The sequence below is a fragment of the Gobio gobio genome, assembly GCF_949357685.1.
Source record: "Gobio gobio genome assembly, chromosome: 23".
NCBI classification, from domain to species: domain Eukaryota; kingdom Metazoa; phylum Chordata; class Actinopteri; order Cypriniformes; family Gobionidae; genus Gobio; species Gobio gobio.
Window position 1 is genome coordinate 28805029 of NC_137119.1, and position 22051 is coordinate 28827079.

Consider the following 22051-nt stretch of genomic DNA (forward strand, 5'->3'; position numbering starts at 1 on the left):
GCATTGCATATACTGTAAACAAATCAGAACTGAAACTTGCTAAAATATTTGTTTTTAATTCAAAATGTTTGGCTGTTGTTATTTTTTTGCACTGTAGGAATAAAAAACAAATGGCACTGTAGGAATTATTATACATAAAAAGCATAGATGCAATGACGCTGGCATCTGGACAAACAGGGCAAACGTAAAAAGATTCCAGGTACACGCCTTTTTATATTCAGACGGGGGAGCAAAAAATAAATGTTTGATACTATTTTATACAACTAAAGAGTTTAAAAGACTTAGTTGCCATCAGAGCCATGTTTTTCAACGGCTCTGGTTGCCATAGTCAACTAAACACCACACTGTTACAAAATAAAGTCATATTACGCCGCTACAAACCTATGCATGCCTTGCGTATGAGAGTCATTACTATGTCATGATTGGCCGGTTGAATTGCCTATCCAGCACTCTAAACCAGTGGTTGACTCAATACTTCTAGGACCCACCCATTGTTGGAATTTTCTCAATGGCTATTGGCCAATACGGAAAAGACCCGCCCCTCTAACCAAGCAAGTGCTCCCACATTGTGGAAAAACGTAGGTTACCGCTGGACTGGTCTGGACAGCATTAGATTAGCATAGCACAGCCAGAAAGGGCCACTAGAAAGGTCTGTTACACTACGGTAAGACATCGATATTTCCCTGTAATGTCCTATTAGGAATCCCGACAATTTTTGTAAACAAATAAGAGCGCGTTTAATACAACGCTGAAACAATAACGCTTGGGTTTTAGCGCATTTGACCCCTGTAGTTAAGTTGTATATGCTGTTCACTATTCCGCTGTTTGTTAGTGGCAAATACTCTCGTGCAGGAAATTACAACTAGAAATTTTAGTATTTATTTATTTTTTCTGGCAAATATCAAGGTGGACTATTATCTCTTTGAACGATGGCTGTTTGCCACATAGTAACTGTTTAGGAAAGTAGGAGTGGAGACAGGTTTGTACAAGATGCTCCTGAAGATCTTAATTAACTTGTGTTTAATCAGGATTAGAGCTGACATTTTCAGGAAGGTAGATCTCCAGAAACAGGATTGTGCAAGCCTGGGTTACAGGGATTATAATGTTTTTATTTGGGAACAACTATAATGTATTAAAATTAGATCATAAAAAATATTGTTTTTGTTTAGGTTTTGATCTGAAGATGAGCTAACACAGATCCTTGATGATGAGACAGATCTGTGACTGAATCACAAGATGAGCAGAAATCATAGACGGATAGAAATGGATCTGGTAAGTGCATATATTTATGGAATCATGTGTACAGATTTGGCTAATCTCATTTTTTTTTTTTAAATAGAGGAATGAGTTTCTTTATGTCTCTCTAAGGCTTTATCATCACCATCAAAGCCCTATGGGTCATCCCGGAGTATAGTCAGAAGAATTGCCACAAATCTCCCATTGGCGCCTTGTGCTCGTGTCCATTTTCAGGTAATGCGTCACGTTTTTTTGTTAATTGTCAATCATACAAATATAAGAATCTCTCAAAGGTTTTATAATGATTTCAATAGGTGATTGAAATTATGTATTTTGTGCACACATTTGCGTTTGGGGTGCCTGTTATCTTATTTTTCAAATATTTAGTCTTGTATTTAAATTTTTTTTATGTCTTCGTTCATTTTATTCCATTATTGTCCATCTTTATTGAAGTTTTGCATCTCAATCTTTAACACCCTCCATCTTTCGCCCTCTTAAAGTCTTCAGCACCTTCCATTTTTCAGTTCTCCCGTATAATCATATTTCTGTCCTCTTCTCTGTTTTGATTCCATTATTGTGCTGACAATAAACAATGATGAATCACGTGGGACAGGTTTCAGCTCGCATATCAATCTATCCTTTTCCTACTGCCTAACCTTTAAAGTTATAAGTATGATGACATTAAACCCACCTTGAAACGTTTATTACTGTCTCTGTTTCTCTCTTCTCTGCCCTTCCTTCCAGCTGTCCTGTATGTCAGGAATGCAACTGTCTGCTTTAGGTCAGTTCTCAGGTTCATTCTTGAAAAATCTAGGCTCTTTTGAAAAGCTTGAAGTGCTTTTTTCTTTTAATAAAATGCTTGCCACTAATAATGTACAATACGGATTTTCTCTTCATAAAATAGTTGAATGACACTGTAATGTTCTAATTGCTAGGCGATATTTAAACCGGTTTCTCTGGTGCTATTTACATTACCGTGGCTGTAAAAACATTTGGCGCTTGTTCTGCTGTTGTAGCTCTGACATGGTTTGAGTGTCTGAGGGTTTGTTTGTCTTTGTTGTGAGACTTGAGCAGGTGTTGTAATTATTAACCGTCCTTTAAACTGTCTTCGGGCCACGTAGCTTCATCCGTTCACTTCAGGAGCCGGTTTCCTCAACAATTCAAATGGGCCAAATGGACTTGTGGCCACACTCGCTGATGTGGGCTGGATCGAAAGAGAAGACAGCGATGACACTGGCAGAAATAGGTGAAAAGCATTTCTGAATTGAATGAGAAAACATATCAATGTTGATGCGGTGGTGTTCATCATGTATGTATCTGTATGTCCTGCAGGTTTGAGGCGGGTTCTGGCCTGTTTTTTCGCACCCAGCAGAACAGGCCCCTGAGACGTCAGCGGTCGTTACCCAGCTTGCATCAGGCTGAACCTGCGCCACAGAGCCAGACGGTCATCAACAATGAAGCTATTCAGAAGATCGGCGTTCTTGAGACTGAGCTGGCCAAACTCAGAGCGCAAATCGCACAGATAGTTCAGGCACAGGAACAAAACGCTCAATCCACAGGTTTGTTGCAGTGTTATGATAGAGTGTGTGTGTGTGTGTATATATATATATATATATATATATATATATATATATATAATTAGGGGTGTAATGGTACACACAAGTCGGTTTCGGGGTCACGGTTTGGTAAGAGTACGGTACAATAGGAAAAATGGTCACACTTTAGTTTAAGGTCCAATTCTCACTATTAAATGTGACTTTTGCCTCAATAAATCCCCAATTGCTGTTTATTAGGTAGTAAGGTTAAGTTTAGGTGTTGGGTAGGATGTAGAGTGAGATCATGCAGAATGAGGCATTAATATGTTCTTTATAAGTACTAAATAAACAGCCAATATCTTAGTAATATGCATGCTAATAAGGAACTAGTTAATAGTGAGAACTGGACCCTAAACTAAAGTGTAACCGGAAAAAGCAACAAACCAAAGCTAGGTTTCTGTCTCAACAGACAGTAGTGTAAATTACAGTTTGTTCCACTTAGCGGCATTTAATCCCCCCTGAGGTAGTTGTTATAGTACGGCCTCCTTTGCCTCCGTGTATCAAGCAATTAGTAAACAGAATACACTCTTTCATAAGTGATTCTTTGCAGGGCTGTTAAAAACCAAAATATATTTTGTCACAATCAGCTACAAAACTGAAAAGAATCTCGTGTTATAAAAGTACAAAATAAATAGAATAATGTGCATTAAGAGTGATACAATTTTCTCCACTTAAACTATATTGAAAAATTCAAAGCTTAAAGGGATAGTTCACCCAAAAATGAAAATTCTGTCGTCATTTACTCACCCTCAAGTTGTTCCAAACCTGTATGAGTTTCTTTGTTCTGCTGAACACAAAAGAAGATATTTTGAAGAATGTTTGTAACCAAGCAGAGAGAGCAACCATTGACTACCATAGTAGGGAAAAAATACTATGGTAGTCAATGGTTGCTCTCTCTGCTTGGTTACAAACATTGTTCTAAATATCTTCTTTTGTGTTCAGCAGAACAAAGAAACTCATACAGGTTTGGAACAACTTGAGGATGAGTAAATGATGACAGAATTTTCATTTTTGGGTGAACCATCCCTTTAAGCCCAACCCTCCTATACTTAATTCAGTTGAGTGCGCAAGCCTTTCAAAGTATACTCCTCTGTCCGTGAGCACAGAAAGACGCATTTGATGCGTGCCTACTATCTAGAGGGCTTGGGTGCTTCTCAATATCCCTCCTTGTTTCCTCGCTCCTCCATCCTCCATCCTATAACCTGCAAACCAATCGAGCTCAGCCATCTTGTAGGACATACCAACTCTCTCATTGCACCGCGAGGATCGAGGAGTGAGGAGGCTTTCTGAGGAGTCTTGAGCAAGGATACACAGGTTCATTATTATAATAATTATCATTTTTGTTTACATGTACAAGACACAAATGTATGTCAAATTACAATAACTGTAGTAGGACAGTGGCAGAATTATATCAAGGCACACTAAAATGAAAGAAAATTAAACAAACTCTAATACTATAAAACTAATAAAAAGCAGTTAATAACTGGGAATAATTCATTATTAATAACTGGCAATATTAAAAAATATATATTTTGTGGAGGTTGAAACTATTACAATATAAATAATTATCTCTAATGTTGAAGCTAAATCCAGCGGCGTAAAGTCATTATTAATTGACGACACTTTGAAGTAACGCTAAAGGGAGTAAGGATTCAGATTATTAAATTTCTCTGTCCTTGTGTCTTTTCCTTCCCTCGCATCCTGACGGTGTTGAGCTAAGACGCGAGGAAAGGAAACGAGGATGCACAAAAATTAGAATTGAGAAGCACCCCTCGTCTTAAAGCGCTCAAGTCCACATGAGCGGTTTTTCTGTTCTTTCCCTTGTTGTGGCGGTCAGCAAACAGTGTTGCATTACCACACCTTCTGGATTGGAGTGTGGATAGCCTGTGAATAACTGTGTGTTCGTCATGTTACAGCCATTACGGTTAGGGACAAATACATGTACAGTTATACCCCAATTCTATCTATATATATATATGTGTGTGTGTGTGTGTGTGTGTGTATGTATGAATTTTAATAATTACAATATTGGTTAGTTGTTCATGCCTCAGATATACATAACTTGTCAATACAAGCTTCTGAAATGTGTCGGACTACAATTCATAACTCAACGCGAGTACACAAATCTTGCAGCGCAAGTTAAAGTTAGTTAAACAGTCAACATGTTTCTATTTACGCAACTGAATAGCATATTTAACATTTAACTATCACCCTCTTAAGTTTTGACGCAATAATGCATGTTGAGCATGTACAGCTGTTCCAATCAATGATACAATTTTACCCGACTAGTACTTGTTCACACTTTCCATGTGCTGATGATATGATTAGTGGCATGATGTTAGCTGGTCATTTTGTGCCAGGGCCAAAAAAAAAACAGTACAATTTGGGTTTTTGTAATAAAGTGAATTTTTTGGGCCACTAAATCTGATCACTCACAATCTCAAAACAATCAAAACCACAACTGAAACTTTGCCAACAGCAAAAATGTATGTCACTACCAATACTTTTGGCCACGGCTGTACAACACATGCTTGTGTGCTGATCTAGCATTTGCATACTTGTAGTGTTTCTGACCTCAAAAGCCTATTTTAAGTATATAGATGTAAAATATAATTCTGCAAATAAATAATTTGGCATGAGTAGTTTTTACCCATTTAAAGTCACAATTTTTGTATCGTTTCAGCTCCAGCACCAGGTGGTCCCCCAGTACCCCAAGCTCAATCAATGGCTCCACCTCCACCTCCACCACCCCCTCCTCCTCCGTGTCCTGCACCCGGCATGCAGAGGACCTATTCCGCCATTGACCTTATCCGAGAGCGCCGTGGAAAAAAGTCAGAGCAGAACACTGTACTGGACTCGGCACCCAAAAAGCCAGAACTTCCCAACATGCTGGATGTGCTGAAAGACATAGGAAAAGTGAAGCTGCGCTCAGTTAAGAGGTAAACGTATTACTGTGCTAATAATAATAATAATATACAGCTAATTGTAAACACTTACCAATAGGATTCATTTGTCCTTTCGTTCACAGTCAAGAGGACGGCCACACAAAACCCAAACCTGTTGAGCCCACAGACGCTGCCGCGTTAATCGCAGAGGCCCTGAAACGCAAGTTCGCTCACCGCTATCGTAGCGACAGCGAATGTGACGGCAGCTTTAACTTGCCGGCCCCTGAGATTAAGAGCCACGTGGAAACACCGCTGGTAAGAGAAATCACTTGAAATTTCTCTGACGTACGCTGTCTTAGTGCTGTAATGATTTTATGCTGTTTCTTTTGCAGTTCGGACAGCACTTGTTGAAATCAACTGGAAAGAAGAAACTGTACTAGGATGAAGCTGAGGCCTGTTTCTTCTTAGTGGGTTAATGGAGTTAACCTAATGACTCTTAATTTAGCTAACTTTTCTTGTTAGCGCTTACATTTTGTTTGTGTTCACTTAAAGGGATAGTTCACCCAAAAATGACAATTGTAATCGTTTACTCACCCTCATGTTGTTCCAAACCTGTAAGAATTTTGTTCATCTTCGGAATACAAATGAACATGGTTTTAATGAAATCTGGGAGTTTTCTGTCCCTCCATTGACAGCTATGCAACTGACACCTTGACGCTTCAAAAAGTTCATAAAAAGATTGTAAAACTGATCCATATAAATTGAGCGGTTTAGTCCAAATTTTCTGAAGAAACACGAGTGCTTTATACTCTGAAAAGATTTAATTTAAGCTTTTATTCACATATAAACAGTCATCAAATCACACATCAGTTGTGGTAAACGGAAGCTCAAACATGTTCGCTTGACGTGCAAGAACCAATGAGGTTCATTCTTGTTTGTTACGTCGCACGCTTGAGCTTCTGCAAGAACCAATGAGGTTCATTCTTGTTTGTTACGCCGCCCGCTTAAGCTTCCGCAAGAGGTTTGTTCTTGCACGTCAAGCAGGTTCGGTTGAGCTTTGTTTATATTCACTGATCAATGTTTATATGCGAATAAAAGCCCAAATTCAATCTGTTGATCATATTAAGCGATGGTGTCGCTTCAGAAAATTTGGACTAAACCTCTCAGATCATATGGATTAGTTTTATGATCTCTTTATGAACTTTTTGAAGTGTCAAAGTGGTAGTTGTATAGCTATCAATGGAGGGACAGAAATCTCTGATTTCATTAAAAGATCTTCATTTGTGTTCTGAAGATCAACAAAGGGTTTGGAACGACATGAGGGTGAGTAAATGACAGATTTTTCATTTTGGGTTTAGCATGCACGTGCTAAAACACTATGCAGGTGTCCCTATTGGATATTTTTGCACTTTGAAAAGTTGGTCTCTATTAGTACATGTTGTGCCACAGTGAGTTCAATCATTAATGCCAGTTACATGGAATTCTATTTTTTTTTTTTTCTTCAATGCTTTTATTTGTGGGTGTAGTTGGATCTGTTTAAGGCCCAGTGTAAGTATTCAACCTTGTTGAATTCCTCGTTTGAAGGGATAATGTTGAACGAAAGCACCAAAGTGTATGGATTGTTTCATTTTAATCAGTAGTTTTAAATGTATTTTTAACATCTGTTTGCACAAGTTCATTCTACTTCAAAAGGTACAATTCATAACTGCTGAAAAATCAGTAATCTGACATCAGCTTTTTCTGTCATGCTGCTACCACTATAGCAATTACGAAGCACACTCGTGTGATCATAAATGGGGCTTAGATGGTGCTGTCAGTAGTATTTGCTCACTAATGTAGAGAGCTAATTTAAAATGCCTTTTTAGGTTTTAATTTATTATTTTTGAAACTGTTATTTAACCAGTTTAACAAATCATTTGAATGATGTAGTTTTGTTTCATGTGAAACCAATGCACAGGATAGTATGTATAACGCGGCTCGATTGCTATTTAATCATAATGTGTATCAGAATTGTGACAGTATTTGTACCTTTTAAAAGGTTTCTTATTTTGCACATTTAACCTAGTCTATCTGTTGTATCCACCAAAAACCAGTGCATTTGCATTATATTACAATACAAAATTTCTCATTGTAAGGGTTTATACTGGATTTAAGGCCAGCACATGGGAGCAATACCTCAGCGGAGATTTAGTTTCATTATAGATTGTGGTAATCCTGGTTATTTCACACTACAGAACCATTTTTAATGGACTTTCAGTTCTTGAATAAACCTAAAACAACTAGCGTCTTCTCATTTGTGTGATGGTGTTTCTGTTTGGCTAAATTTCAAGCACAAGATACTCAACACATGATTGGGTCTGGTTTGTACAGAACAGCATGAGCTCATGCCATCCGGTAGAGAAACATTTTGCGAAGATTTATTCATCAAAAATGCAACTGCAACAAGTATGTATCAAAAGGTTATACGGCAAAGCCTTTACAAAATGGCTTGACACATAGGTCGTCTCCCCAAAATGGCTGTTACAACAAACTGTAAACAGTTTTTTTTTCTTAAATCAACAGTCTTACAGCACTTACAACAAAAATACAAATCACCTAAAATAAAGCACCTCTTCTCTTTCCAGATGTCAAGAGAAGCACAAAACTGTCCATTCTGTACAGAATCCAAAACCATACACAAAAATGGAATGTTCAATGTTAAAAATCAAATCAAATTAAACCAATTCTCCTCCATACTGTATATTAAAAAAAAAAAAAAGTGTCCACAACAAAAAGGCAAAGGGTCAGACAGTGCACTAAATGGAAAATGTGATGGGTTTAAAATGAAAATGACAGCTGGTTTGGTCACTTAGCTTTGTGCATAGTTTTAAGGCATTGTGTAGCAGTCTTCCGAAGAGACGAGAGTGGCTTTGAGACATTCTGAGAAGGACTTCTTATCTTCCTTTGCAAAATACAGAGGAGAAAGAGAAAAAGAGGGTGGTGGCTACCTACAAAAGGCACCTTTACTTCCTTGTTTCTCCCAATAAGCAGGTCGGTGAAACCCTGAGCAAAATCCATGGAGAGTCCGTTCAGCTACATGTCCCGTGACAAGATCCTTCTTCCATGGTGGAAAGGGTTCATCTCTGCCACCTTTCACGGAGTGACGTTCCTTCAACACAGGGGCATTGTCTGAAATACAAGGGAGAGAGATGCAATGGAGCATTCGTATGGCATCTGATGCGTCACACCGGCGGGGTCTGACAGATTTTGTTGATCATCAGCAGTAGGTTTCGAACAAAATGTACAAGTGGTTCTTCACATCTGTGCTTAAAAGGCAATAATCACAGAACTAACATGATTCAGTTAAAAAACAACGTGTAAACAGTCTTCAGAGGCAGCAAAAGGACTGGGCTCTTCACATTTGTATTTTTGTACACAAGGAGGAAGATTGATTTGCAGAAGCACTGGCACACGCTCACACACGCACGCTTGCACGCATTCGGTTTCACACACATTGTCTCTTGGTGCAGTTGTAAAAACCTCTCCTATAAATACTCAAGGTGTTTCAAATGACTTTCAGAGCAATTCATTGTTTCAAAATGGCACTTTAAAGCCATAGGAGGGGGGCTTCCTTCCTACCCCGCATTCCCTTACAGTCTTTAATCAAAGCATCGGAGTTGAATTAGTAACACCCAAAAGAAAAGGAAAAAAACTAAACAAATAAGGTTAAATAAATAAACCACAATAATTAAAAGGAAACAAAAATTGCAGCAGTAGCCAAATGAGGTATCTATGTATTGCTCTATGTCGAAGGGTAAATGAGAATTTAAAATTAAATAAATTAAATCCACAAACAAATGAAAAAGAAGAAAACAAATCATCAGTGGTTGGTTCAGGATGGGTGGCGAGCAACTCAAATGTGACGCAAGATGTTTGGCTGAGGGCAGTAGAGGTGTTCTTCCCCCCCAATGTGAGTGCTGGGGTGTCATGACTCATGGCTTCCCTGAGATAAGGCTCTGGAACTGGGCTCTTCGGTGGCTCGGGCCAGCTCGGACTCCCCCTCCTCGGAGCTCCCCGACGCCTCAGGCTCCGTGGCACTCCAACTGGCCTTATTCAGGCCCAAATGACCCAGCATGGTCTGAGAGAGCCGCGTGTCTGAAAAACGGGCCCACTCTGCAAACAGAGGCTCCACCACGTAAGTCATGAAACCTGGTACCAGAAAAAGAGAATCAGAGGCAGATATCACTAGATCAGCCAGAACTTAGAAATAAATAAACATATTATAATATAATTATTATATTTACACGCACTTTAAAAATATTTTTTGATTATTTTTTTATATATGGAATTTGGGATAGAGATCTAAATAAATATATATAAAAATGTAAATGTATGCAAGCGCTACTGAAGTGGAGATTTCGGACTAATTTTGAGAATATGCTCATCTAATGATGCAAATAAAGTGTAATAAAATAACACTTGTATTTTGGAAGTTTCTTTTTAAGTCTAAAAAGACGACATGATATGGAATCAAAATTGACCAAAATCTCAGTGCCTGAAAAAAACAAAAAACACTGGTTTTGGATGTAGTATCTCAAATCAATATATAAATCAATATCTAAAATATACAGGCATGTGTTCAGCTAAACCAACCCACCCAACATGCAATTATTATAATTAAAATATATATATTTTGTTAAATTAATAAAGAAATAATACATACTTGTGTACAAAAATTGTGAATTTAATAATCATAATACAATATGTCAGTAATGTAATGTAATAGTAATGTCTGTTATTATTATTGTTTGTAAATAATTAGTATTATCATTATTTCATTTGTAAAATTACAATACTAACATTTATGGTTGAACTAATGTCTTTGCTTTCAAAGATAAAGCATTGAGCTTTTATTTTGGCAGGAAAAAAAAACGCAGGGAGACCTTAACGCTCCTCATATTTATAAACAATTCTCATTACAAATTTGGGAAGATGATTGCGCATTATGCGAGTGCAAAAAAAATTAATAATAATAAGCGACTCAAACACGCAACACTTACAGAGCAGCATTTACTGTGAATCTAAAGTGAAAATTAACAGTGCTATGCTTTACTCTGAAACATGCAGCGTGACAGACTATATATTTATATAATTACATCACAACCGTTGCGATTTAATGTTTGCACAAAGCCATATCACATTCTCACAACTAGCATTGACAAAATTCATAAAAAACAGGCAACTGGCAAGTAACACCATTTCAAAACAGATTTTAACTCGCATTTGGCGCTTTCAAACATGTAACGGGTGTCCAGCAGATGGCGTCACAAGCTTGTGCTGTTTATTTAGTAATTGTTTAAGGCCATTTTACGATTTTAACCATCCTAATCACATAAATGATAGTTAGGGTTCTTACCGATTTGAACACTGGATATGGTGTTGGCTTCACGGTCACACAGTGGACTGATTTCAAGTTTATGCTTCTTTTCAATGTCTCCTAAATAAGAAGACAATGCCAAAGCACAAAGATTAACTTTTGAACACAGTGAACCAGTAGCAAAAGCAAAGAGTTTGGTCATCATGAGTAGTGGGTACCTTGGTGGAAGAATTCCTCTGTGACCTTCTCACTCCACTTTTTGCTGAGCTCCCACGGTCTGCATGGGTTACAGATATCTGCACACTTCAGCGCCATCTGGAACACATGAACACGTGGATTTGTTTTTAAGTGCTCTAAAGTGTCTGTCTTTATTTAAAAATGTGGTGTTCAGCTCCTTGCACTTAAAATGAGACTTTCACAGATCACATCACAACTTCAGCATTATACTAACTAAAACAAACTAAAATGTATTCATCACAACAAAAATCCATTCATGTTAACAAATATTATCTTTTTTAAAAAAAATCAATAATATTTTAAAGAATTTTCTGTCAAATGAAAGATTTTGGTAACAGAGCAATACATTAGTTACAGTCCTTATTTATCTTTGTTAACATTAATACAAATACAACTGTTCTTTGTTAGTTCATGTTAGTTGAGGTTCATTAACTAATGTTAACAACTTTTGATTAATTGATACATTTTTTGCCACGACACCCAAATTTGAGCTCAGGTGCATCCTGTTTCCACTGATCATCCTTGAGATGTTTCTACAACTTGATTGGAGTCCACCTGTGGTAAATTCAGTTGATTGGACATGATTTGGAAAGGCACACACCTGTCTATATAAGGTCCCACAGTTAACAGTGCATGTCAGAGCACAAACCATCTATGAAGTCCAAGGAATTGTCTGTCGACTCCCAAGACAGGATTGTATCGAGGTATAGATCTGGGGAAGGGTGCAGAAAAATTTCTTCAGCATTGAAGGTCCCATGAGCACAGTGGCCTCCGTCATCCATAAATTGAAGAAGTTTGGAACCACCAGTACTCTTCCTAGAGCTGGCTGCCTGGCCAAACTGAACGTTCGGGGGAGAAGGGCCTTAGTCAGGGAGGTGACCAAGAACCCGGCGGTCACTCTGACAGAGCTCCAGCATTTCTCTGTGGAGAGAGGAGAACCTTCCAGAAGAAAAAACATCTCTGCAGCACTCCACCAATCAGGCCTGTATGGTAGAGAAGCCGGACGGAAGCCACTCCTCAGTAAAAGACACATGACAGCCCGCCTGTAGTTTGCCAAAAGGCACGTGAAGGACTTAACAAAATGCTCTGGTCTGATGAAACAAAGATTCAACTCTTTGGCCTGAATGGCAAGTGTCATGTCTGAAGGAAACCAGGCACCGCTCATCACCTGGCCAATACCATTCCTACAGTGAAGCATGGTGGTGGCAGCATCATGCTGTGGGGATGTTTTTCAGCGGCAGGAGCTGGAAGACTAGTCAGGATCGAGGGAAATATGAATGCAGGTTCATCTTCCAACAGGACAACGACCCCAAGCACACAGCCAAGATAACAAAGGAGTGGCTACGGGACAACTCTGTGAATGTCCTTGAGTGGCCCAGCCAGAGCCCAGACTTGAAGCCAATTGAACATCTCTTGAGAGATCCGAAAATGGCTGTACACCGACGCTACCCATCCAACCTGATGGAGCTTGAGAGGTCCTCCAAAGAAGAATGGGAGATACTGCCCAAAAATAGGTGTGCCAAGCCTGTAGCATCATACTTGAAAAAGACTCGAGGCTGTAATTAGTGCTGAAAGTGCTTCAACAAAGTGTTGAGCAAAGGCTGTGAATATTTATGTACATGTGATTTTTTTCCGCTTTTTATTTGTAATACATTTGCAGAGACTTCAAACAAACTTCTTTCACGTTGTCATTATGGGGTATTGTTTGTAGAATTTTGAGGAAAATAAAGAATTTTATCAATTTTGGAATAAGGCTGTAACATAAATTGTGGAAAGTGAAGCGCTGTGAATAATTTGCGGATGCACTGTACATTGTTTTTATTTATTTGATTGAAATTGATATTGAATTCCAAAATTCCCACCTGCAGAGTGAAATGCCGATGAGAAGAGTGTCCTAAACACAGGTCGTTCTCATCCAGATGTCTCCTGAACCGGGACAGGTAGTCATTCTGTCGGCTGATATCTGTGGCCAGAATCAATGATCCCAGCTGCCTCTCTATACTCAGACTGTTAGAGACCAATTAAAGTCAGTCAATCAGAAGGAACAGAGGTCATTTACAAGTCTTAAAGAGATGGTAACAAAAAACTCTAGGGGACAGAAAGAGGATGGAACATTTAAAAAAAAAAAATTGTTTGTGGTGTAAGAAGCTCTAACTAAGGCTGCGTTTACACTTGGCATTAACAGGCAACCTGTATCGGAATGTTGGAAGGACAAGTGTAAATGCGTTTGTGATTGGAATGTTATCCAATTCGGATTGTCCTGGCTCGGAGGTAGTCGGACACGCATTGTGATCGGATCGTGTCTGCATTCAAAGGTCGACGTCACAAAACCTCACCTACTGTCATTATTCCCCCTCCTCTCTCCCCAAACTGTCAGAAGGATGGAGGACGCTAGGCCGTGGAGCACTAGTGAGACTCGTACACTTATAGCTTTGTGGATATAGAACGGGCATTTTTTGTACCATTTCCATCATGGCATTTATCCACCTTATTAGGGCCCAAGCCCTGAAAGGGCGCAGAGCCCTATTGTTCTTCCTCAGATTATTCTTTGTTTTTTTTTTTTTTATTTTTTTTTTCGACTTCTCGGGTACTTTTGGGGCACTTAACATGCTCGAAAACTCTTGAAACTTCGCACGGGCGTCGGAATGCGCGGCCATCAGAGCCGGGCTGAAGCTGGTACCCGGGCGTGGCAGGGGGGCTCGACAGCGCCCCCTAAAGTGGGGTCTGAAAACTTGGTCCATATATCAAACACACTTGCACGTACATGTATGAAACTCGGTACACATATAGATCTCATCAGGCCGAACAACTTTCGTGCTCATAGTTATGCGTCAGCCCTACAGGAAGTGAGCTATTATGGGTTGTTCGGAAAACGCATGCTCTGGAATTTAATATACTCCTCCGAGGCCATTGTTTCGATCATTGCCAAACTCGGTCAGCATGAAGAGAACATATCCAGGATGCTAAATTGCGAGCGGATTTTTGATATCTCAAATGGTTTGGCCGTGGCGAAGCAACGAATTTATGGCGAGAAAAGGGAAACAGGAAGTGTGTTATAACTTGTGCAAACATTGACTGGTTTGGATGAAACTTCAGCTGTGTGTTTGTTGTAAGAAGCCGATCACATGGATATGACTTTTGTGAGTCAAAGTTATAGCGCCACCAACTGGCAGCAGGAAGTGTGTCACTTTCAAAAATGCTTTGAATCACCATCTTATTTTGACCCGATTTATTTCAAACTTCATCAGTATAATATGAAAACATGACAGATAGAGACGTATGAAATGGATTCCTGAAATTTCAAATACTGTTGCCATGGCAACGTGTCAAAGTTTAATAATCTTTTGGCTGTTCTGAGGCTCTTAGCATGCTTGAAATTGCTTGAAACTGCTTGAAACTCAACACACACATCAGAGATGTCAGTCAGTACACATGGACAAAGCCTCAGAAACGGGCGGGGATGAGGGGCTCTCTAGCGCCACCTTTTGACAAAAGTGGGGGGGTTAGTTTTATCTTCAGTCACCAAACTCGGTACATATATTGTTCTCTTCGAGCCGGACAACTTTCTAATTTACAGTCATTAGCTCCGACCAACAGGAAGTCAGATATTTTGGTTTGAAGGTGAATATTTATGTAATTCAGGGTCTGAGTTTTTACGTTCTCCTCGTAGGCGATTTATTCAATCTCCACCAAACTCGGTCAACATGAAACAAAGATACGGAAGATGCTAAAATGCGAACGAATATTGGATATCTCAAACGGTGTTGCCATGGCGAGGGATTAAATAAGGACAAAAAAAGGGGAACAGAAATTGTCTCATATCTTTTAAAATAATATTTTGATTTAAATTAAATTAAGATTGTATGTTTGGTAATTGAACTTAGATTAATTTAAAATGACTGTACTATTTTTCAGATGAATATATATATATTTTATAAATATTTATTTGTATAATGTATTGTGCCTGTGTGCTGCCCTTCCCTCAATGAACACAAGATGGCAGCATTGTGTTAGTTTTGAAGCAGGATAAAAAAAAAACTTGTTTCTCTCTCTCTCTCTCTCTCTCTCTCTCTCTCTGTGTGTGTGTGTGTGTGTGTGTGTGTGTGTGTGTGTGTGTGTGTGTGTGTGTGCTTCTGTGATTTCTGAGGACATACATTTGTAGACATTTCATGTGTCCCCGTACATATATTGTTCTCTTCGAGCCGGACAACTTTCTAATTTAACTAATCTAATTTAACTAATTTAAAACTTTCTAATTTTAAATAAAAACGTCATGTGCTGTGTTTGCCAAGATCACGTATGATGCATATGCAGGGTATATGCAGGAATCCTGAAGTAAATTTTAATACCTTTTTAAGACTTTTTTAAGACCTTCTCAAAATATTTAAAGACCTCATTGGCGATGAGAACTACTGTTGAGCAATAAAATAAAAATATATAAGCATAAGCTATAACAAAAATATATATTAAATTAGGTGAGTGGATAGTTAAAAAAAATTGCAATTACAAAAAGTAATTCTTGAAAAAACATCTCTGGACTAATTATCTTATCACCTGACAGCCGTGATTCCATGTACTCATTCAGACAGAACTCTTTTTTAAAACAGAGGAGTGTGAGTGTGTTTTCTATACATGTGCTTTACAGAAGGTCATGTGCTGTGTTTGCAAAGATCACTTTTGACACATTTGTCTTTAAATTCATTATTTACTGACATAGTTCAAATTTATTTTAAACAAAGTGTCAGCGTCACTGACTGCATGAACATCGCACGAGATATGTTCACATAAAGGCTCTGGCATTCTCATATTATCCATTGCTGACTGTACAGAATTCATCCTGAATGAACTTTTCGGACTTTAAAGGTCCACTGGACTTGTCATGTTTTCTAACCATTTGGCATTTTCCCCCTCAAACACTGAAACTACAGTTTATACTGCAGAACCGATTGCAACTGCAGAGCCATATGTCACAGCAATGTGAGGACCGCAGTCTCAGAACGGTGTTGGGGTGGAGCTTATAACATCATTAAGGGTAGGTTTAGTGGTGGGGTTGGACATTTGTTAAGGTAGAGCTTATAGTTATAGTGTGGTTGGGGCGGGACAGGCGATCGTCAACGGCACCCTAACTTCAGGTCTGAGGCTGCTGTCCTCAGACTGCTGTGACGTGTATTGCATGTGGTTCTGCAGTTAGATATATCTCGTTTCTACAATACGTAGAGTTTCTGTGACTAACAAAGATACTGAAGATGCTAAAATGCGAACGAATATTGGATATTTCAAATAATGTTGCCATGGTAACATGTCAAAGTTTAATAATGTTTTTGGCTATGTGTGTGCCCTCCCCTCTATCACCAAAAGGGGGCAGTGTTGTATTATTTTTGAAACTCCCTTTCTCTCTCTCTCTGTGCTTATGTGATTTATGAGGACACAAATGTGTATGATGACATGGGTATTACACTGGTATTACAACGTAGTGGTTAATGTGGACATGAACTATGACACTATATCACTAATAATACAGGACTCATTTTCTAAATGACATTTGAGTTATAATTCTTATCACCTGACAGCCGTGATTTCATGTACTCATTCAGACAGAACTCTTTTTTTAAAACAGAGGAGTGTGAGTGTGTTTTCTATACATGTGCTTTACAGAAGGTCATGTGCTGTGTTTGCAAAGATCACTTTTGACACATTTGTCTTTAAATTCATTATTTACTGACATAGTTCAAATTTATTTTAAAACAAAATTCACATTATTTTCTACAAGTGTCTGTTTATAAGTGTCTTTTTTTCACATAAAGTTTTTGTTTGAACGTGAATATTTGTATAATTCAGGGTCTGAGTTTTTACGTTCTCCTCGTAGGCGATTTATTCAATTTCCACCAAACTCGGTCAACGTGAAACGGAAGCTTAACGCATTAAAAATATTTAACGCAAATAACACAGCGTCCGTTTTTATTTCCATTTTTGCTTAGCGTTACATGATCACGCTCCAATTCATGTAAATGCTTCCAAGCGCGACAAGACACAAGAGAGCGCGCTGTATGCCAGTGTCCTGTCTGTGTGTGTGTGTGTGTGTGTGTGTGTGTGTCAGTGTCCTGTCTGTGTATGTGTGTGTGTGTGTGTCAGTGTCCTGTCTGTGTGGATGCGTCTCATGTCAGCTAATCAAGACACACACACACACACACACACACACACACCAGGCCCGTCGCGACAAGGCAGGCAAACCAAGCAATTGCTTGGGGCCCCGAGCTGGCCTGGGGCCCCAAGACAGCGACAGGTTAAGAATAAAATGAAACGACAAACTGTGTGAGCGCCCCATTGATAGTCAATGCAGTAAAGTGCAATGACACTGTTATCGGGATCCCCCTTAAAAGGCCCCCTCTCAGTAGTCGCTGACAGTAGCCAGCCAACCACGCGATCTCTGCTGCGGCAAAATACAAAACAACCTCGGATTTGAAGCGGAATTTTATGCTTCAGGAAGCCAGAAAAGAAAATAGAGAAAGGAAGAGGAGGATAAGAAAAAAACAAGATAGTGGTATGTGATAAATTACACTGGATAAAATAGCTCTACTTGTCTTGTACAAAAATGGTGTAAGTTTGCAGCAGGTAGGCTAGCAAAAATATGTTTATGTTAGCTATCGTTACCTGCCTGACGGCAAATGCTGCTTGTAACGAACAGTTAGTGCAACTTTTTTTTTTTCGAACAGACGGAATGACATGAGATTGCTATAGCTTTGTAATATGTTTTGATGAAAGTGGCATAGCATGCTATACTAACTATTATTTATGCTATGCATAAATAACCTGGAATAGTTAATATAGCATGCTATATTAACAATTATTATAAACATTATTTAACCAGAAAGAGGCAGAGGAACATTATTTTTTTCATAGCTTATCTTAGTGTGCTAGTGTCGGGATATATACGGTAGTGACAGTTTGCAAATATGACATTATTTTTATAAGTTACCAATGGATCTTGAACAATTACTTTATTCTGTGGCAATTTTTACACTGTTACATTTTGAAGTACAGTATCAGGACAACCCACATGTTTTACTGGTACTGTTTATTAACTATTTATCAAGGTATTATAGTCATCTGTTGCAACTTTATAATAACCATCTAGATAATGTTTATAGACAGTTTACAAACCAACTAGTAACCCTTAAGTATTCCCAAAGTGTTAGGAATATCTGGTCCGTCTATCTATGTAATGTTTATAGATGTTTTAAAAATGGTTAAAGGTTTACAATTTTTTTTTTAATGATACAGTGGTGTTTTTTGCAAATGTTTTCAAATTTTATGGACAGTATATGCAACAACAGTATTTGCACTGTCTCTATGTCCATTTTGCTTGGGGCCCCCAAATTTCTTCAAACGGCCCGTGTGTGTGTGTGTGTGTGTGTGTGTGTGTGTGTGTGTGTGTGTGTGTGTGTGTGTGTGTGTGTGTGTGTGTGATATGTAGGTTTAGGGGTAGTGTAGGGGGATAGAATGTACAGTTTGTACAGTATAAAAACTAGGGGTGTAACGATTCATCTACTACATCGATGTATCGATTTATTTTCCTATGATCTAACTACATCGATCTGTGCTCGGCAAGTTGGCCTTCCGGACGACATATATCGATCTAACATCGTTTTAAAAGGTAATCAATCGATTGTATCGATCATAGGAAATAACGCATTGGATTTAAGCACGTCAGACTTTATATGGATGTTTTTTCTTAGCACTTTTAATGATAAAGGCGTTAAACGTTACTCGATTCAGTCTGCCTATCTGTGACATCATCGCAACGCACCAGCAGCAGCGCTCATTGAAATGAATGGGATTGTGTCGCTTTGTCGCTGCGTGTCGCTGGCGGTGTGAACGGGGCTTGAGAAAACAAAACATAGCATGGCGCATGGCAGAGGAGAAGCCAACGAGCGAGAAATTATCAAGCCACCAGGAGAAAGCGCTACCTGTACTTTCAACCCTTGCTTGTTACCTGTGCATTCCTGACACCAGTGTGCCAGCAGAGCGAGTTTTTAGTACTGCTGGCGACATAGTGAACGCACAGAGAAGTGTTCTGCGGTCAGATCATGGTGATATTTTTGAAAAAGAAATCTGTAGAGTCATTGAAGAGTAGTTGGTTACATTTTATCTTTTGTTAAATATTGTTTGTTTATTAAACTGAGAGTAGTAGCAGTTTCAGCCAGTTTATTCAATCTGAAGAAATGTTGGTTGCACTTTATTTTTGATATTAATATTGTATTTGTATTATTTTAATGTTGAAAAACAACAGCAAAAGTAGCAGGTAAACTTACTATTAATTAAACCTGAAGAGAAGTTAGTTGCACTTTATTTTTTATATTAATATTGTAATATTTTTATGTTGGAAAACAAAAGCAGAAGTAGCAGGTTAACCTACTGTTGAAATGTTGGTTGCACTTACTGTGCTTTTATTGAAAATGTATTGAATATTGAAAATGAGAGCAGAAAAGGTTATCTTCCTGTTAATTCAACCTAAACTGTTGGTTGCACTTTATTCAAATAAAATTTTAATGCATTTGCCATTAATTGTTGTTTACTTGTTTGTTTATATCCATAATTAATTGATATACCGGATTCCCTTACAAGAAACAACAGGAATCTAGGAAACTTCACCTGCACTGACCAGTATCCAGATATTTATTTCAGTCACACAATTTTTGGCTAAAAAGTTACTGAATCGATTTCAAGTCACTGAATCGTTTCGGATCGTATCGTTCTAAATTAACCAATATCGTCCTTGAATCGTATCGACAACCTCAAATCGTGATACGAATCGTATCGTTGTTAAAACGAATCGTTACACCCCTAATAAAAACCATTAAGTCTATGGAATGCCCTCTGCCTGTCTTTCCCCTTCCCCCTCACTCTCACCCTGTGAGTTTGTGTGTGTGCCTTTCTCTCAGTCCTTCCCCTCCCCCTCTCCCTCACTCTCACTCTATCACTGTGTGTGTGTGTGTGTGTGTGTGTGTGTGTGTGTGTGTGTGTGTGTGTGTGTGTGTGTGTGTGTGTGTGTGTGTGTGTGTGTGTGTGTGTGTGTGTGTGTGTGTGTGACTTTCTCTCTTGATGATGATAATTTAACCCTTTCATATAGGCTATCACAAATAACTTTCACTTGAAATAAAAACGTCATGTGATGTGTTTGCCAAGATCACGGATGATGCATATGTCTTTAAATTAATTATTTACTGATATAATATAAATGTATTAAAACATAAATTTCACATGATTTTATAAAAGTGGCTATTTATAATAAACTTCCATAAAATGTAGACACGCATCTTACTCTTACCTAACACTGATATTAAAATCATCTTTGCTGTTTCTGTGATTTGGTTCCATTTATTAATTTTGTCATTTATTTTTTAAATTGGACCACACATATTGATTTCAAATATATTCAAAATAATTTTTTCAGAGAGTGAAATAAAAAAAACTTTCTCCCACCATTTAGATTTTATTTCTTTTTGTTGTTAAAATCTTGTGCAATTTGTTCAATGTGCAGATTGCCTCTCTCTCAGTCCTTCCCCTCCCCCCTCACTCTCAGGCTCACCCTGTGTGTGTGTTTGAGTGTGTGTGCGCGCACGTGTGTGTGTGTGTGTGTGTGTGGGGGGGGGGGGGGGGTCTCTCTCACCCTGTGAGTTTGGGTGTGTGCCTTTCTCTCTGGGAATGATAATTTAACCCTTTCGTATCATAGACTATCACAAAAAACTATCACTTTAGTGTGAATTAGTAAAAAAGAACTACAAACACCTTGAATTAAATACTGGCCTTCTGGACTTACAAAATTTTGAGCAGGAAAAGATAACTTTTATCTATTTTATCCTATGACATTAAAATTAATCTAGATTTAAATTACATCATGGGTGTGGCTTGTGGTGATTGTGGCACCAGTTGCTGCGGTAAATGTGGCATATTCGAGCGATTCTAAAATATTCTCCTGTTTAAATGCATATTGCCTGCCGTGCACAGTTAAGCTGATGCCACCGGCGTGGCGGTGCCACCGGCTTGGGCCCGTCATCGCTGCTCGCAGCTTTAATTAACTATTTGTAACCTCCTCATCCTACTCATTTTGTGAGATTTATAAAATCTCCCGCAACTGAAAATGGTTTTAAACTTCAAGTCGACTTTGCACTGGGGCCATCCTCTGCAGACCTTTTCTTTATTGTGCGGGAAAGAGAGTTCCGATCGGTTATCCAGAGACAGAAGCCACTTGAAGTTGACTGACGGTCCGATCTGCTTGATAGGATCACGTGATCGCATGTTAATGCCAAGTGTAAACGCAGCCTAATATACAATACAAGACGACTTTAGGCTGAAAAGAAATGCTGAGACTGACCTGTCCTCAGCAGGAAGATGTGAAAAGAGATCTGTCTCTCGGAGCAGACCCACTGCAGACCTCCAGTGATGGTTCTCCAGAACCGAGGTATTCTACAGAGCGACACACACACACACACACGTCAGTACTGATTGACTTTGACATATTTCCAAATACAGTAATTTACTTTGAACATAAAGAGGATTATGGAGCTAATGATATGCTTAAATCCCATTGGATGGTGCTCTAACCCGGTACAAAGCTGCAAGGTAATGGTTGGTTTTGATGAGGAAAGGCTGGTTGACTCCAGGGTGGTCCAGATCATGTGTGGCCGCTGCCAGCAACCCTAAGAGGATGTCGAATGATGTGAGGGACTGGGCGAGCTGTG

General features: G+C 38.7%; 2 protein-coding genes across 11 annotated transcripts in view; one reads left to right on the forward strand and one right to left on the reverse strand.

The window, feature by feature from the left end:
- The first annotated feature begins 559 nt into the window (after positions 1-559).
- mtfr1 (mitochondrial fission regulator 1) lies at positions 560-8008 on the forward strand. Of its 2 annotated transcripts, XR_013815740.1 has the most exons (9): positions 569-664; positions 1170-1272; positions 1369-1470; positions 2358-2482; positions 2569-2795; positions 5515-5770; positions 5860-6031; positions 6109-6388; positions 6962-8008. XR_013815740.1 is itself a non-coding variant. In XM_079806883.1 (8 exons), the coding sequence occupies exons 2-8, from the start codon at positions 1237-1239 to the stop codon at positions 6154-6156; spliced, it is 966 nt and encodes a 321-aa protein (XP_079663009.1). In that variant the 5' UTR covers positions 560-664; positions 1170-1236; the 3' UTR covers positions 6157-8008. The 2 variants fall into 2 exon arrangements, 1 of the variants encoding a protein (XP_079663009.1); XM_079806883.1 differs by having other exon boundaries at positions 560-664; positions 6109-8008.
- Positions 7219-22051, reverse strand: part of pde7a (phosphodiesterase 7A) — a 55486-nt gene continuing 40653 nt past the window's right edge. For 7 of the 9 annotated variants that reach the window (XM_079806876.1, XM_079806879.1, XM_079806878.1 and 4 more), the window contains 6 exons: positions 21915-22046; positions 21685-21776; positions 13172-13316; positions 11291-11387; positions 11112-11192; positions 7219-9904 (listed from right to left, as the gene is read on the reverse strand). In XM_079806876.1, the coding sequence (XP_079663002.1) occupies positions 9681-9904; positions 11112-11192; positions 11291-11387; positions 13172-13316; positions 21685-21776; positions 21915-22046 (771 nt within the window). In that variant the 3' untranslated portion in view covers positions 7219-9680. The remainder of the gene's footprint in view (positions 9905-11111; positions 11193-11290; positions 11388-13171; positions 13317-21684; positions 21777-21914; positions 22047-22051) is intronic. The other 2 variants (XM_079806875.1, XM_079806877.1) reach the window with 2 other exon arrangements.